Source organism: Erpetoichthys calabaricus, chromosome 11 (genome assembly GCF_900747795.2).
Source record: "Erpetoichthys calabaricus chromosome 11, fErpCal1.3, whole genome shotgun sequence".
NCBI classification, from domain to species: domain Eukaryota; kingdom Metazoa; phylum Chordata; class Cladistia; order Polypteriformes; family Polypteridae; genus Erpetoichthys; species Erpetoichthys calabaricus.
Window position 1 is genome coordinate 89,261,180 of NC_041404.2, and position 18,151 is coordinate 89,279,330.

Here is an 18,151-nt window from a genome sequence, read left to right on the forward strand (position 1 = left end):
CATATAAACAGATGTGATCTTAATGTAAAGATCAAGTTACAAACTTGAATTTATAAAACCCAAAAATTACTTGAAAAGTTCCTATATGTATGCAAATTAAAAAGCATATTTCTTTGAGCTTAGGCACTGGTGGATAACTGCTCATTTTTTTCCATCTTTGCAGGATTAACTAATAATGGCACAAGATTCATATGAAAGTAACAACAAACAAACAATACATTAAGTTCACCTAACATAAAGTGTCAAAACTTTAAAAGCTAAAGAAAAAAATAACCAATTTAGGACAATCACAATCAGAATGATATTAACATATTGATAAAGGCCAGAAGATGGGCAGTATAGAAAGACTATTGTAAGAAGTGGACTGTTTCTTTCAGTTTAAAAAGTGCTGTTATGATTTTACTGTGCACTATAACAAAACACACAGTTTGTATGTTATTATTTTAAATATTAGTTAAAATGTGACATCCTCCTCACAGGTCTATCATTAGTCAATAATCAGGGTAGTGTGTTCTTGTGAAAAAATACTGTGAACCAGGAATACTTTACTAGATACTTTTTGGTTTTATCAATCAATAAACTTCGTAGAAAGTGCAGTAAGTAAACAAAAAATCAATTACTATTAGGTGTGACCACCCTTTTCTCCTTAAGACATGACATAATTTTACTGCAGACTTCATCTGTAATACTTCAGTCTCTGATGAGGATCAAGTCAGGGCTTTGTTAAGGGCCATTCTTGCAGGATTCTATTTTCCAATTTTTGCTGTAGATGGCTTTTATGAGTTTGGGGTCATTGTCATTCTGCAGAATGAAGTTGGAACCAATCAGATGCCTCTCTGATGTTACTGAATGATGGATAAGAATCTACCTGTATTTACCTGAGTATCTGGTCCCATTTTTCTGAACACTGTTCCCTGTGTTTTCATGTGTTAAGTGAGTTGTTTGGCTTTATATATAAAACTGCACACAAGCTAAGGAGATGCGGACAGATCAGCTGCTATCTTTCTATTGCTGAGCTGTGTGTTCTGCTTGTCGCTTTGTGCGTCGATCATTTAAAACCCTGCACAGCAGCTGTCCTTTGGTCTCACTGCTTTGTCTCGCGGGACATCAAAGTGTCTCTCGCAGGATGTCCGGGCTAATTATTAGTTTCCTTATTTTCTGAATTTGCACATAGATTATTATTGTTCTCTTGTGCATCCTTTTTTGCCTTCTTTCCTCTACAACACTTTCGTGTCTCTTTTCAACGCGCTGCTCTTTCTTCTTCGCAAAATCATTCACATGTCATCTAGAACGTATAACATTCTTAAGAGCTGGGAGCACATGAAGTGCGTCTGCCAAAAGCATTCCACCAACTGCAAGGTTAGATGTCTAAGATGAACTTGTTTTAAATTGTTTGTAAGTAGGGCGTGACGTGCAAAAGTCACCATCTCACGGGTCTTGCTTCCTAAGTTTGTAATGTCTAGTATCGCGTGACGTCAAAGTGTCGCTCCGAGATGATCACGTCTCGACCCAAGATTTTTTTATATAATAGATATATTATATATATCATCTTGGAGGAATGGCTTTTTGGTCACAGCAGCAGAAGACCATTTCTGTTAAGGTCTCTTCAGACTGTAGATTGGTGCAGCAACATACCTTTGGTTTCTGATGGTTCTGAGCTGATATTGTTGCTGGACATCTTCTGATTTTGAAGCTAAGTAGGTTTGATGTATTTCTCACCTGCTACAATCAGTTTCTGTGGCTGACCTCTGTGATTTCGGTCCTCAAACATTCCCATTTGTTTGTGATTCTGCAGAAGAGCTTAGACAGCACACCTGGAAACAACAGTCTGTTGTGAAATTTCAGTTTGGGAGAGGCCTTGATGACGACCTAGTATCTCATTACTATGCCACATCTACCACAATCTGTAGTTTTTCATTAGGGTTGTCCTTTGCCCAGTTTTATTTCTTCTACACAGCTGTTTCTGTCTCAGCTAATTGCTTTGTTTCAATCTACACATTATATCATTGATCATTAGCACCTGTTTGTTTTATTGATTTGTAGTGTGTGTGGTCAGAAGTGGCTTTCTCTGTAGATTTTGTTTTTCTCTTCTATTTCAATTTCTATATTTTAATTATTTAAATTGCTATGTTTTTTGTTTGATATGATGCAGCTTTGATGTTTTTGGCCATGTTCTTGACCAAAGGATCATTACTTGGTTTATTGCCACAGTTTTACAAAAATCATTCCCAACGCCATGGGGCAAAAGTATTGGTAGCCCTGCAAGTTTCTTCTGAAGCATGCATGGTCATAAAAGTAATCGGCTATAAGAATGTCAGTTTAGCCTTGAGAATAAACGAGTCGAGGTGGCCTTCATTAATGATGAGTCTTTCATAGATAAACTTGTGAAAAAATAGGGTCATTATTAATGGTGCATTCTTTTCTTTCCTGTTTAGCCTTTATCAACACCTGCAAAAAAAGGTAATAACTTCAAATGTTCCTACTTTTTTTGAAAAATTTCATAGTATTGCAAGAGTTGCAGTGCTATGACCAGGTCCCGTTACGGTGTAAAATGCAAGAATTGTTCACTTTTTTTTGTCAAAATATAATGGAAACTGTTTATGGATCTTGAATTACTACCTAATATTGAAGAAGTAGTGCAGGCGTCACTTATGCTATATATAACTGATTTCATCATACACATTAATTTGAAGTGTTTTTTTTATAAACATTTTAATGTGCATTTATTCCATATGTTGGATTATGATTTGTAATATTATTATTTTGGATTCAAGGAAAACTGCTTTAAAAATAAAATGTCTATTTAATATATTACAGTGCTTAGACATTTACATGCTGACATAGATATATTAAATAAAACATACCCAGAGAATGATTGTTTGGATACATTGATCTTGATATAAAATATATTAAAAAGAAATTGAAATGAGTGTATTGGTTTCATTTTGTTTACAACCACAGTATTAACGAAATATGCTGAGCATTTCACTGTACCGATATAACTGTTTAACAGTTATAATCATTTATATTTCACTGTAGCATTACTGTCAGAGGCACATAATTTTATACCCATTACTAGTAATGATCCCTGTATTCTATATCCAATAATTTTTATATAGTTAAAGGCTTTCAATTTAAAGATCCATGCTCTTAACACCAGAAATTATCATTAAGTGTACAGTACATAATCAAATTACATATTTGAATTGATAGGTAGAATAGGCATATATATTGTTTCTGAGGATGCCAGAATCTTGCTTGTTTCCTTCTTTCACATTCAATGCATCTGTTAATTACATACAAAATAGCTGAGCATAAGTCTCTGACACCAAGTACTGTAAGTGCCTACTAAGTAAAATAAATAAACAACCAAAATCAAAACAAGAAATTGGAAAGTTCAATAAACTCAAGAAATACTCCAAAATAATATTGACTCAAAATTTGAAGGTCCCTAAAGTCCTACTCTTTATCACACTACTTGGTGATTTAGTTAATTTATGTGTGGTTCTTCATGTGAAGAAAAACTTTCTAACATTTCCAAGTGTGACCTTGTTTAATTGTTGAATAATTTATTTTAAAGTAATCAGCAACCATCCACTGTACTAATTCCTACCTGAATTCTAAACACTTCAGTCATGTCACCTCTTAAATCTCTGTTTACTACTTCAATTTTTCCTTGTAGTTCATAACTTAGTCCCAAAATCATTTCAGTTGCTCTTCTCTAAACCTTCTCTAGCACTATGTTATTTTTTAATATGGAGACTAAAACTGTACACAGTACTCCACGTGAGGTCTCCAACAGTGTATTACAAAACTTAAGCACAACACACATTATACTATATAACCTAACATTCTGTTATCCTTCTTCATCGTTTCTGTACACTGTCTAGATGTCTATAGTGACAAGTATACTTTCTATTGTGTATTCCAAACAAACATTTTTATTTCCTATGTGGAATACCTTACATTACATCAAATTCATCTGCAACAAATCTGCCCAAACCTGTATGTTGTCCATGTCACATGGTAATGATTCAGATGGTTCTACATTATTTGCCTTTCTGTGATATTATTTGTGCTTTATATGTATGAGGTTCCTTTGCAAAGAACTTAAACTGCATAAATGGCGTTCCAGCAAGCAAACACCAGACTCACAATAATGGTGGTGTGTAGTGGTGACCTTGAGCTTTAGCCTCCCACTCAGTCCGATCACACCATGTCAATTGGTACATGTAGTAGAGTAAACTAATCTACTAAACTGTTTGCGATGTTTCGCAAGTTGAAACATGAAAGGATCGTGAAGAGCAATACATGTCAGTGAAAATATGTGTGAAATTGGCAAAATGTTGCAGCATGCTTATGAAAATACTCTATTCAGGATACTCTTACCTATAAAATCTTACTTTACATATATTGTAAAAGGACAGACAGTCTTTATAGTGTGCCCTCAAACCTGAAATAATTATAAAGAGGCTTGTTTATGCTGAACACAATGTTTTTAATGGCACTGATGTTTCGAATTGGGCAGAATATCTATTGAAGACAATTCCAAAATTGGACAGTCTTCCATGTCAACAGATGAAAAATGTCACCTGACTGTCCAAGAAGTTGGCATCAGTAAAAGTTCATATCACACAACTTGTCACCTGTAATGCCGTTGTGCCACGCCATTTAACAAATGAGCAAAAATCATGTTACACTCAGTCAAGAGTTGTTAGATCTTTCAAATGCTAATGAAAACATTCTGAAACAAGTCATAAATGGCAATGAAATGTGGTGTACTGTACAAGTATGATATAGAAACAAAATTGTAATCATTGCAGTGGGTGGGAAGATCATCAAGATCAGAAAAAAATCAAGTTTAGAGCATTCTCATTTTCACTGTCTGTATATTTTACTTCATCCTCACCATTCCTAATACATTTTAGCGCCTCCTTGACAATTTTTAATACTAAAATATTTAAAGAATTTCTTTGGGTCATCCTGTACACTTTATGCAATATTTCTCTCAAACTGCCCTTAGCTTTCCTAATATATTTTTAACTGCTGCTGTTATGATACAGTTATCACTAGAGTTATTAGCTTTATAAACTTTATACAGCCATTTTTTCCCCTTTGAACTTTCTTTTTTAGCTTCTTAATTTATCCCCTTCAGAGATACACTCTGTTTCTTGGAAGAAACTTATCCGGCATTATATGCAAAATACTTTTAAACCTGCCCCACTTCTACTCAACTGTCTCCATAGTGAAAATCCTATGCCTATTTGTCTTATTTAGGCTTTGCTGCATCCATTTAAAATAAACCTTATTAAAATTAAACTTGGCAGTTTTAGTGTTGAATTTTTGCACTACCAAAACAATGTGAAATTTAATATATTACAGTTATTAGATCTATACTAATAAAAGGCAAAGCCCTCACTGACTGACTCACTGACTGACTGACTCACTTATCACTAATTCTCCAACTTCCCGTGTAGGTGGAAGGCTGAAATTTGGCAGGCTTATTCCTTACAGCTTACTTACAAAAGTTAGGCAGGTTTCATTTCGAAATTCTACGCATAATGGTCATAACTGGAACCTGTTTTTTGTCCATATACTCTAATGGAGGAGGCGGAGTCATGTATCGCGTCATCACGCCTCCTACGTAATCACGTGAACTAAAAACAAGGAAGAGATTTACAGCACGAGTCAAACGCAGGAACAAAGGTAAATGACGTTAAATTTTGAGTGTCTTTTAATACTGTGTAAGCATACATATTAACACATGTGCAATTAAACGTGTGCATTTACAGGGTGATTTCTCAGGCTTAAAAGCTCGCCTTTTATCAAACGCGGGAACAAAGGTAAATGACGTTGTTGAGTGTCTTTTAATACTGTGTAAGCATACATATTAACACATGTGCAATTAAACGTGTGCATTTACGGGGTGATTTCTCAGGCTTAAAAGCTCGCCTTTTATTAAAAAGGTAAATGCTAACTGTTTTCATTCTGAAAGGCACAAACCACGTTAGATTTCAGCCGTTAAACGCGCAAAAATGTTGGTACACCAGATAAATAAGCGCAACATATTATCAGTTGTATTGTATGCATACAATACATATAGAAATGTGTTAATCGTTAACTAATATTATGGGATGGTGTTTTTCGACTCGCGCCTTGATTTAAACGATTGCATGTCTTGGTGGGTTTGCGTAGCTTATTGTCAATATCTTTACACCTCTTTTTAAGACTTAATTTAAAAAGGTTTTCTTTTCTTCTTAATTAAATTTTAAAAGCAATACTTCACCACTGCGAAGCCCCTCTAGCGCTGACGTCCGAGGTTCGATTACCGTAAGCGAGTGCAGTGAGTGTGTACGCCTGATGAGCCAAGAATAAGGGGGAAAGACGTGTTGCGTACTCTTTGCATTATTTGACAGTAAACTATTTTCAACCATTCTATGATCTGCTTCTCACAAATGAAGGCACCGTGGCTGATGTTACCTGACTTGCTGGCCAACCATAAGCGTAGGTAACCACCCACTCACTTCACTCCCTTACGGGAATCGAACCTCGGACGGCAGCGCTAGAGGCGAAGCCCCTAAAATTGCGCCATGGCGTGTGGTTCGTTTATTTGACAGCATGTAGATCGGGGTAATTACATTCACGGCATTCGTAGTCTGATTCACAATCTGATTGTATGGGTGGTTACCTACCAGGTAACGCTTATGGTTAGCCAGCAAGTCAGCTCGAAGTGATCACTCGAGTGAAAGCAGCTTCACAAAAAAACAGATCCTTAACAAACTGTTATTGGTATATTTTCACTCAATTGTAAAAGGTTTTCTTTTCTTCTTAATAAAAATTTAAAAGCAGTACTTCGCCGGTGCGAAGCGCGGGGATTTGAGTGACTGACGCATACAGACATATTCATGAGTGCAGGTACTTCGGAAAGAAAGCACCGTGTAAACCTAAAGTTTAAATTAAGTTCATAGACCTACAAAAGGTTGCCATTGATTTCAGGCAAGATTGCTTTTCTCCTGTACAACTATACGTTGCATTCTCAAGAGTGTGCTTGCACAGCTTGGTCATATTACAACCGGAGTGCTGAACTGACAACGTGGTATACAACCACAACTATAACAATCGTAATAAACGAACACAAAAACAGCGGACAACCCGTGGATTAAATAAAAAGGCTGCTTCCGTTGGTGAAGCAACGAAAAAGGAAGACCTTCTATGGCGTTCGTTTATAAAACAGCAGAGAGGCTGTGTGAAGTCAGCTTCACAAAAAAACAGATCCTTAACAAATTGTTATTGGGATATTTTCCCTCAATTTAAAAAGGTTTTCTTTTCTTCTTAATAAAAATTTAAAAGCAGTACTTCGCGGGGATTTAGATATAGATATATATATATATATATATATATATATATATATAGATAGATATAGATATATATAGATAGATATAGATATATATAGAGATATAGATATATATATAGATAGATATACATATATAGATATAGATATATATATATATGTATGTATGTCTATATACAGTAATCCCTCCTCCATCGCGGGGGTTGCGTTCCAGAGCCACCCGTGAAATAAGAAAATCCACGAAGTAGAAACCATATGTTTATATGGTTATTTTTATATTGTCATGCTTGGGTCACAGATTTGCGCAGAAACACAGGAGGTTGTAGAGAGACAGGAACGTTATTCAAACACTGCAAACAAACATTTGTCTCTTTTTCAAAAGGTTAAATTGTGCTCCATGACAAGACAGAGATGACAGTTCCGTCTCACAATTAAAAGAATGCAAACATATCTTCCTCTTCAAAGGAGTACGCGTCAGGAGCAGATAATGTCATAAAGACAGAGGAAAGCAAACAAATCAATAGGGCTGTTTGGCTTTTAAGTATGCGAAGCACTGTGGCACAAAGCTGTTGAAGGCGGCAGCTCACACCCCCTCCGTCAGGAGCAGACAAAGAGAGAGAGAGAGAGACAGAGAAAAACAAACAAGCAAAAATCAATACGTGCCCTTCGACCTTTTAAGTATGTGAAGCACCGTGCAGCATGTCGCTTCAGGAAGCAGCTGCACAGAAGGTAGCAACGTGAAGATAATCTTTCAGCATTTTTAGACGAGCGTCCGTATCGTCTAGGTGTGCGAACAGCCCCCCTGCTCAATCCCCCTATGTCAGGATCAGAGAAAGTCAGCGCAAGAGAGAGAGAGAGAAAAGTAAGTTGGGTTTCTTCTCAGCCATCTGCCAATAGCGTCCCTTGTATGAAATCAACTGGGTAAACCAACTGAGGAAGCATGTACCAGAAATTAAAAGACCCATTGTCCGCAGAAATCCGCGAACCAGCAAAAAATCTGCGATATATATTTAAATATGCTTACATATAAAATCCGCGATAGAGTGAAGCCGTGAAAGGCGAAGCGCGATATAGCGAGGGATCACTGTATATATATATGTAAGCTTATAAGTACTGCCTTACTTCTCTTTAAGAAAGGAAGATGTAATGATACTTGATTTAAACGATTCCATGTCTTGGTGGGTTTGCGTAGCTTATTGTCAATATCTTTACACCTGTTTTTAAGACTTATTGACTGAAACGGGCTTTCACAAAAAAAGTTAAGGCTTTGCTACAGGATACACCCTCCACAAGTTAAGGAAGTTAAAAATAAAAGTATATATTTCTGTTTTATTTAAACCTTTTAAGTTCGTATGCATAGCCCCATTTGGCTGTTTTAGTTTTTTTTTTTCTTTCTTCAGTAATATTTAATCTCCTTAAAGAAAAACAACATATACATTTTACTTTCTTTGTATCTCTTTAGTAATATTTTAGTGTAAAAGGATAACCAGTATTTAAACCTTTTATGTTACTTTATAAAGTTATTTTACACAATGTTGAAAAATTAATAAGAAAGCTACATATTTTGGCAGCTGCTGCTTAATTTTCAATGAAATGAAAAAAGCTCTCCAAGAGAAAACCTAAAAAGGAGAAACCCTCATTTATAAAGGTTTGCTGCAGATGACTTAACTGAAAATAAATTAATAGTTCCTATGTGTATAATACATATTTATCTATTTTACTTATGCCTTTATTCCAGCAACTTGCAACATCTGAGGTACAATTTGTTACATGACTTTTGTTTTTTGCAGCACAGGCAGGTTAAGTGACTTCCTCGGGGTCACACAGTGGTGTCAGTACCAGGATTTGAACTGACAAGCTCCGGGTTTGCTGAAATATTACTGAAGAAAGAAAAAAAACGAAAACGGGTAAATAGGGCTATGCATACAAATGTGCATCCATCCATTATCCAACCCGCTATATCCTAAATACAGGAGCCAATCCCTGCCAACACAGGGCACAAGGCAGGAAACAAACCCTGGGCAAGGTGCCAGCCCACCGCAGGGCGCACACACCCACACACCAGGGACAATTTACAATCGCCAATGCACCTAACCTGCATGTCTTTGAACTGTGGGAGGAAACCGGAGTACCCGGAGGAAACCCAGACAGACACGGGGAGAACATTCAAACTCCACACAGGGAAGCGAACCCGGGTCTCCTAACTGGCACCTTTCACTGCGCCACCATGCCGCCCGCATACAAACTTAAAAGGTTTAAATAAAACAGAAATATATACCTTTATTTTTACTTCCTTAACTTGTGGAGGGTGTATCCTGTAGCAAAGCCCTTAGTTTTTTCATGAAAGCCCCTTTCAGTCAATAAGCCTTAAAAACAGGTATAAAGCTAAACTTGCAGCACCACTATTCAATTACACTTGCCTAACGCCTCTCCTAAGGGGACATACTGTAGGATCTAGGCATCAGTCAAAGCACCAATCACAGGCCCGATTAGAAACCGGGAAGCTGTGATTTGTCGTCTCCCTCCCATGTAACAATCACAGCCCGTGTTACAACGCAATATGTATGTATGTATATATGTATACTGTATATGAAGAGGATGGAAGGATGTATATGTGTGTGTTTATGTATGTGTGTGTATATGTATGTGTATATATATATGTGGATGTGTATATGTATATATGTATATATATATGTATATGTGTATATACGTATATATGTATATGTAAATATATGTTTACATAACCTCTTTAACACACTACTTCTCCGCTGCTGCTATATATATATATATATATATATATGTGAATGTATGTATGTATGTATATATGTATGTCTATATTTACATATATATATATGTGCATATATATATATATATGTGTATATATATATGTAGATATGTATATATTTATATGTATATATATGTACATATGTATATATATATATGTAGAGGTGTAAATTTGTATATGTATATATTTATATATGTATATGTGGATGTGTATATGTATGTATATATATGTATATGTAGATATGTGTATATGTAGATATGTATATATATGTATATGTATATATATATGTTTACATAACCTCTTTAACACACTACTTCTCCGCTGCGAAGCGCGGGTATTTTGCTAGTTGTAAATATTCAACAACTCCTGATATTGATAATTGTAAAATACTAAATCTAGACAGGCTCTCCTCCCATTGATTATTTAACATATGCTGTTTGCTTTGTAAAAGTGTACATAGGTGTGCCCTTTAGCATCATCCAGGACTATTTTCCTACATATTGATAGGAAAGACTCTGACCACATAACCAAATAATAGAAAATTAATAAATGATGAGGGAACAAGATATACTTGTAATACTTTGTGGACACTTTATATTACATCAAAAATGTAAAGAATGTTTCCGAAGTTGAGGGGTGGGAAAAATATTAAAGAAGGCAAAATTATTTTAGGGATACACAAACAACTGCTTGACCTTGGAAGATAAAGCATAAATTTGAAGAAATTCCCAGATGGCATTCCTCTCTCCAGAAGTTAACCTGATGGTTATTGAAGAAGTTGTCTCTGGCTAAGGCTCAAGAGATTGTTCAAGTCAAACTATAAGTAAGCAAAGGATTGACAAGTGAAAGAATTCAGGCTGGAGCACCAATAAGATACGGGAAGTGAGCAAAAAGAGCATTTATTATGATACTGACATGTGCAGTGTACTAGTCACCCAGCTAAATTAACAGAAAACTGTGTTGGAAAGCACAGAGGAGAATTACAGAGGTTGTTTTCTGTTTGTGTACTTTTATTGTTTAATTTAGTAAAATAAAGAAACAAATGTGTTATTTACTTTGGTGTCCTAGGCTTTCAACTTGCATTCACAGATACATATACACACAAAGTGTACGTGTGTGTGTACATATATATATAGTGAGGGATGACCAGGAGACTTGCTCGGTATGGGACACCCTCACCCAGGAAGAACCAGGGTAGACAGAGTAGGCATTATCTTCCCTGCACTGCCAGATGGTACCCCCTTAGTTGCAGCAATGCCATGGATTCTTACAGGACATTATGGGATTTGGAGTTTTTTGACTTAGCCCTTTTGGGTTGCATGGGTGCTTCCAGTGGGTGCTGTGGGGACTAGTGGGGCCTACTTTGTATGGCTCCCACCTTACCCAGAAGTGCTCTCAGGACAAATCATTGGGGCACAGGGAGTAGTTCCAGGGATTACTTAAAAATAACTGCCTTCCACTGCTCAGAAAGCCACAGTCGGGAGGAAGGGGACAAAGCCTGCATAAGGAGCAGAGGAAGAAGGAAGAGATAAAAGACAAAGACAAGGAGAATTACTGTGTGCTGCTTGTGCTTTTTACAATGCATTTGTTGTTGTGGGAAATGCTTACGGGAAGCATTTCACACCAATAAATCCTCTTGTTTTATTGAGACTTGTGTCCAGATCCTGTTTGTGTTGGGATTTCGGAGAGCTGGTATATATACACACACACATACATACATACAGTACATACATACATGCACACACAGTATATACACAGTATAGGGAGTCATAAAGGCAGGACTCACTACTATTACAAAAACATCAGTTTAATCTTGCAATGATTTAATTTATTAACATGTTTGCTGGTACTGTATTATCCAAAAAATGCATAAAAAATAGAATTTAATTTAATAATATGTAGGTCATTATGATCCAATAAGGCGGTTCTAGGTATTGCTAAAAGCTGGAGGTTTGAGAGCTTAAGAAGAATTACACAAAAACCTGAGAGAAAGGAATGCAAACACAATATGCTAACTTCTAATATCTTCAGCACAATATTCTGTAAATATAGATAAAGAATAGGTGTGAGACAAAGATGTTAGCTGTTAATACTTTACTGTTAGTACAGGAAGCATACTGGGGAACATCTTTACCTGAGTGTAGATTGCAAGCAGCATCTTGCAGACCTTTAAAAGATTTCCACAGAAGTCTCAGCAAGTTTAAAACAGTGTATATGCAATAATCTGTTCATTCAAACTGACGTACAAAAGGTAATGTTTAATGTGCATATGTAAAGATTTATATTTATTAATCTCTTCAAACCTGCCTTAATAATCACTTTAATAACCATGTTTGCTTAATTTCCAAGTAATAAAAAAACAGTTTACAGTATGAGGATTCTGATGTTATGAACCTTACATGATTTTCAAAAAATGTGAATATATATATACAGTTTATATATTCATGAATTACATTTAAATGTTTACATCTGAGATTTAAAAACATATTTATAATTCTCTCAAAACTTAATCATTCAATTGAATCCAACTCTACCTGCAAAAATGGAACCTGAGGCAAATGCCAACACTCTTATAAATGTGTCCACAAAAGTAATATTTGCATATGAGGATGATCTCACAAAAGCATTACCTGAGTGATACAGGCTCCAGTGAAAGCAACAATTACAGCCACCACGTTAACTGTGAGCTGAAACTGCAGGAACTTGGAAATGCTGTCATAGACATTACGGCCCCACATCACTGCCTTCACAATGCTGGAAAAATTGTCATCTGTCAAGATGATGTCAGAAGCTTCTTTTGCTACATCAGTGCCAGCAATACCCTGTCATTGTTAAGAATTGAAGAAGAGACTGGATTAATAACTTCAAACTGAGAATTATTTACATTGAGACTGGATTATCAACTTCAAACAGAGAATTTTGTACATTTACGCAGTATACTTTTAATCAGTATACCTTTACTCAGTATTGCTTACCTTAAGTTAGTATATTTTATCATTTCCAAAAAGATAATGAGTTCTGATGGAAATCACTCAGAGTAACTGTTTTTAATATTTTCAAGATAAAAAATAAAAATATACCAATCTGAAAATGGATGCAAACAATTGGGACCCTGACTGACAGGAAATGTATCGTAGTGTTTTTTTTCTTTTCCTCTTAAAGGCACTCTGTGTTTTTACTCTCCTGGAAATTCATAGCCTGTCATACTTTAAACTTGTACTGTATACATTTAGAAGAAAAACAATTCCATTCAATACCAATTTTATTTTCAACATTACTAATAATTTATCATAAATCTCTCAATAATATCTACAGTTTCTGCAAAATGCCTTCTTTATTGAAATCACACTGAAAATACAGTACCATCATGTTAAATATATAAAGTACACAACAAGATCATATAAATATACATTTTGTGGATTTAAGAAGCTGAAAATGCAGCACATCAGGTAACTGAGAAAAGTTAAGTAAATTATAATATAGGAGTCTTCAAAAGAAACCAGAACTGGCAACATATGTGACTTTTGCAATGTCCTAACATATCAGTCTGTTAATATGAATTATTTTTTGATTTGAGTATTTAAAATATTTTAATGATATTGAAGACAAAATCATTTCCAGTAATGGTAGAAGATGAAGAACTGCATTCTGGTGATTTTACTAGGATTTTCCCTACCCATGGTAACGGATTTAAACATTTTACACAGTAGATTCATTTCATAAATCTAAGGAGAAGTCAAGCAAAATGACAGCTTTTATTGGCTAACTAAAAACATTTCAAAATGCAAGCTTTCAAAGCAGTTCCGACTCCCCCTTCCTCAGGTAAGATGAACAAAAAAAAAGGCGAAAAAGCATCACAAAAAGGTACTTCCAGTGCAAACTCCAATTTGAATGTATCGAAAAAAAAAGCCCTCGCCAAGCACACGGTACTCCTGATGGGATGCTCATATCTAAAGGTCTTACATGAAAGTCAATTAGGACAAGATCCTAACTAGATCTGATTACTTCTTGCCTGAAACGTGTCATTTTGCTTGACTTCTCATTACATCCATAATGGCTAACATGGTACAACACCCTACCACTACTTTCATATATCAGTAAAATAAGACCCCTATATATGAACGAGTTCTGTTCGGAGAGTGTGTTTGCTAGTCCATTTTGTTCATAAGTCCAGTAAAGTTAGCCTAGGCACCCATCAAACACGATACAACCTCCAACACTCTACTCCTCTAGTAAAATGAAATTGTACAGCTATTTGTACATAGGAAAATGCCTTTAAAAGTAAATATTTGTATTTTGTTACAGATTTCTTGTGTACACAACAACAGAAACATAATTTTTATTTCTATTGTTTTCCCTCAGCTTATATCGCTCTTTACGCTATCAGGTATCCTATGTATGCCGACCAAACCTATCTCTCCTCAACTCCTAAAAACATATTTATAATGTACAGTACACAAGAAAGTGTTTTTAAAAGTTAATATTTGTACTCTTTGTTATAGATTTCTAGTGTATTTTAACAACAAACAACTGAAAGTTATTTTTTATTCCCATTGTTTTCCATCAGTTGATCTCAGTATATAGACTCGCTTACTGCTAGCAAATGAGCCTACATGATTGTCTTCAAATCCACTTCAGGCTGCCACACATAAAGTGAGCAATTGGTTGACATCATCACTCGAAACCTACATCACTTAATATTGATGCCTGTTAAGCATTTGCGGTGAAGATTCATGGAAGATTTTGAAGCAATAACAAAAAACAAAAAATGCATCACAAAAAAGTACTTCTAGTGCTAACTCCAGTTTGAGTGTATCTAAAATAAAATCACTCGTTAAATCCACGATACCTCTGATGGGATGCTCATATCTAAAAATAATACATTAGAGTCAATTATGACAAGATCCTAACAAGATCCGATGTGATCATGAAATCCAACCATAGGTCCTTATTGCGCACTCCACCACCATACTTGGTTTTGTATGGCATTTTAATGTGGCTCTTTGAGTGAAAAAGAACTTACCCTTAACAAGTTTCCAACTGTGTCCCCATGTTTTTAAGTGAACACACTTAATTCTGGACATCTTTGGCTTGAAATACAGCACATTAACTCAGTCTAAACAGAGATACAGTCAAAAGCACAACCAATTGTAGGGGATGCATGCACATGACTGAGAATGTAAACAATAATAACGTGGGTTTCGCACTCTGCCTAGTACCAGACACACGAATTAACTTACATGCTGCCGCGAAATTTGAAGTTACGCTACAATTAAAAATTTTTTCACTTATTAAAATAATTTTTAAATTATTGGACATGCACATTTGCATCTTTGATAATTCGTAGCTTGAAGGTTTGTATGTCGGGGACTTACTGTAAATGAAACAATTTTTTTATATAACTACTTTCATAGCAATACGAATCAAATAAGAATGCAATGCAAATCAAATAATGTACCATTATTATTGGTCCAGGAGAGGATTAATTTATGTCATGTATTTTAAGGGGTTAACAGACAATTATAAAAAATGGGAACAAGGCAAAGCTTTGTTTTTTTATCACTTACTTTTTTATATAATGACCTATAGTAATCAAATCTTCAGGAATGTTTATAGATTCACTACTATCAAACTACCAAAGTCTGGCTGATGCAGGCCTAACAATGATGAGCAAACTCATAGCAAAAACTGCAATAAAGGTAGATGACTCTTAGCAAAAGAATAGCAAAGCATCCATTCACCTCAATGGAAACTTGTCTGCTATCACTACTGCATTTCATTTATACTGTATAAGCTAGATTATCACAATCATAAATCACAAAGAATAGTTTGGCAAAAATCAAGTGCAGTATTGTGGATTTCCATATTTTAATAAGATGAATTCACAAAAAAATGCGTTAAGTTAAATTTAACTTTTAAATTTAAAACTGTTTCCGGGTCCTCCCTGTGTGGAGTTTGCATGCTCTCCCTGTGTATGCGTGGGTTTCCTGTGGGTGCTCCGGTATTCCTCCCACAGTCCAAAGACATGCAGGTTAGGTGTATTGGCGATCTGAAATTATCCCTAGTGTGTGCTTGGTGTGTGGGAGTGTGTACCCTGCAGTGGGCTGGTGCCCTGCCTGGGGTTTGTTTCCTGCCTTGCACCCCGTGTTGGCTGGGATTGGCTCCTGCAGACCCCCGTGACCCTGTAGTTAGGACATAGTGGGTTAGATAATGGATGGATGGATGGATGTTCTAAAACTAAAGTATTCCTGTCTGTTAAATTAGAAATTCGTAGAAATTTATTGGCTCTTAAGGTTATCTTTTCATGTTTTTAAGGGAGGAAGGTTGCTATAAAAGTTGCCCCTTGGTTTTCACGATATAAACAGAGACTTAATAATGAATGGCCATACAAATATGGGCAGCATGCAAGATCTAAGGGTGTAATCAACAATGTTTGTTTTAGGAACATGCAAGCACTGCACTCTGCTCAGATACTTTGATTCTTCTTGAAAACAGTAATGCAAACAACACCCTGCATGAAGCAGGATACAAAGCATATTCAGAGACATTCTTCTTACCAAGTAATCAATTTCCATGTACTTTTAAAGTATAATGTTAATTTACAAGATTCATGTGATTCATTCATTTACTTATATGTTTTTTTATGAAATGGAGCAATCTGTGTTCTTTAACTTGTACACTGTACATTAATATTAAATTGTATGTATCGGTGCATTTCAGGTCAAGAGTTGCAGAAAGAATGCTCAGAAAAGTCCTTTAACACACACCTTGAAAGAACAATATTGGATTTTTATTAAAAGTGTGTTTTCTTTGTAATCGAATCAGCCATAGAAAATGAAAGAGGAGACTAATAATTTAAAATATTCATGTCTTATTTCAGAAAAGATCCTGACAATTTATGTGTCAGCTATCAGGGTGCACTCTTCCTTAACCTAAACTCTCTTTATCTACTGTATCTGATAGAGAGTGAGGCACAGTAGCTAGGGCATTGAAACAAATTTAAACATCAGGATTGCCAGTTCAATCTCTGCATCTGACTGGACTGCCACTCTCTTGAAGCATGCTTGATAGATCTGTTGCTGGGGATCTCACAACACTATTTCAAGTTAAGCCATCATAGACTGCACCCTCTAATGACACCCTAATCCTAAGGCTAGCTATTAGAAACCTCCCTTTCCTTAAATTACAGTGCATCCGGAAAGTATTCACAGCACATCACTTTTTCCACATTTTGTTATGTTACAGCCTTATTCCAAAATGGATTAAATTCATTTTTTTCCTCAGAATTCTACACACAACACCCCATAATGACAACATGAAAAAAGTTTACTTGAGGTTTTTGCAAATTTTTTAAAAATAAAAAAACTGAGAAATCACATGTACATAAGTATTCACAGCCTTTGCTCAATACTTTGTCAATGCACCTTTGGCAGCAATTACAGTCTCAAGTCTTTTTGAATATGATGCTACAAGCTTGGCACACCTATCCTTGGCCAGTTTCGCCCATTCCTCTTTGCAGCACCTCTCAAGCTCCATCAGGTTGGATGGAAAACGTCAGTGCACAGCCATTTTAAGATCTCTCCAGAGATGTTCAATCGGATTCAAGTCTGGGCTCTGGCTGGGCCACTCAAGGACATTCACAGAGTTGTCCTGAAGCCACTCCTTTGATATCTTGGCTGTGTGCTTAGGGTCGTTGTCCTGCTGAAAGATGAACCGTTGCCCCACTCTGAGGTCAAGAGCGCTCTGGAGCAGGTTTTCATCCAGGATGTCTCTGTACATTGCTGCAGTCATCTTTCCCTTTATCTTGACTAGTCTCCCAGTTCCTGCCGCTGAAAAACATCCCCACAGCATGATGCTGACACCACCATGCTTCACTGTAGGGATGGTATTGGCCTGGTGATAAACGGTGCCTGGTTTCCTCCAAATGTGATGCCTGGCATTCAAGCCAAAGAGTTCAATCTTTGTCTCATCAGACCAGAGAATTTTCTTTCTCATGGTCTGAGAGTCCTTCAGGT

At 36.0% G+C, this 18,151-nt stretch overlaps 1 protein-coding gene across 6 annotated transcripts in view; it reads right to left on the reverse strand.

Moving 5' to 3' along the window:
• atp2b3b (ATPase plasma membrane Ca2+ transporting 3b) overlaps positions 1-18,151 on the reverse strand; it is a 608,455-nt gene that overhangs the window by 54,899 nt on the left and 535,405 nt on the right. For all 6 annotated transcript variants that reach the window (XM_028813571.2, XM_051933859.1, XM_051933861.1 and 3 more), the window contains one exon: positions 12,767-12,958. In XM_028813571.2, coding sequence (XP_028669404.2) covers positions 12,767-12,958 — 192 coding nt within the window. The remainder of the gene's footprint in view (positions 1-12,766; positions 12,959-18,151) is intronic.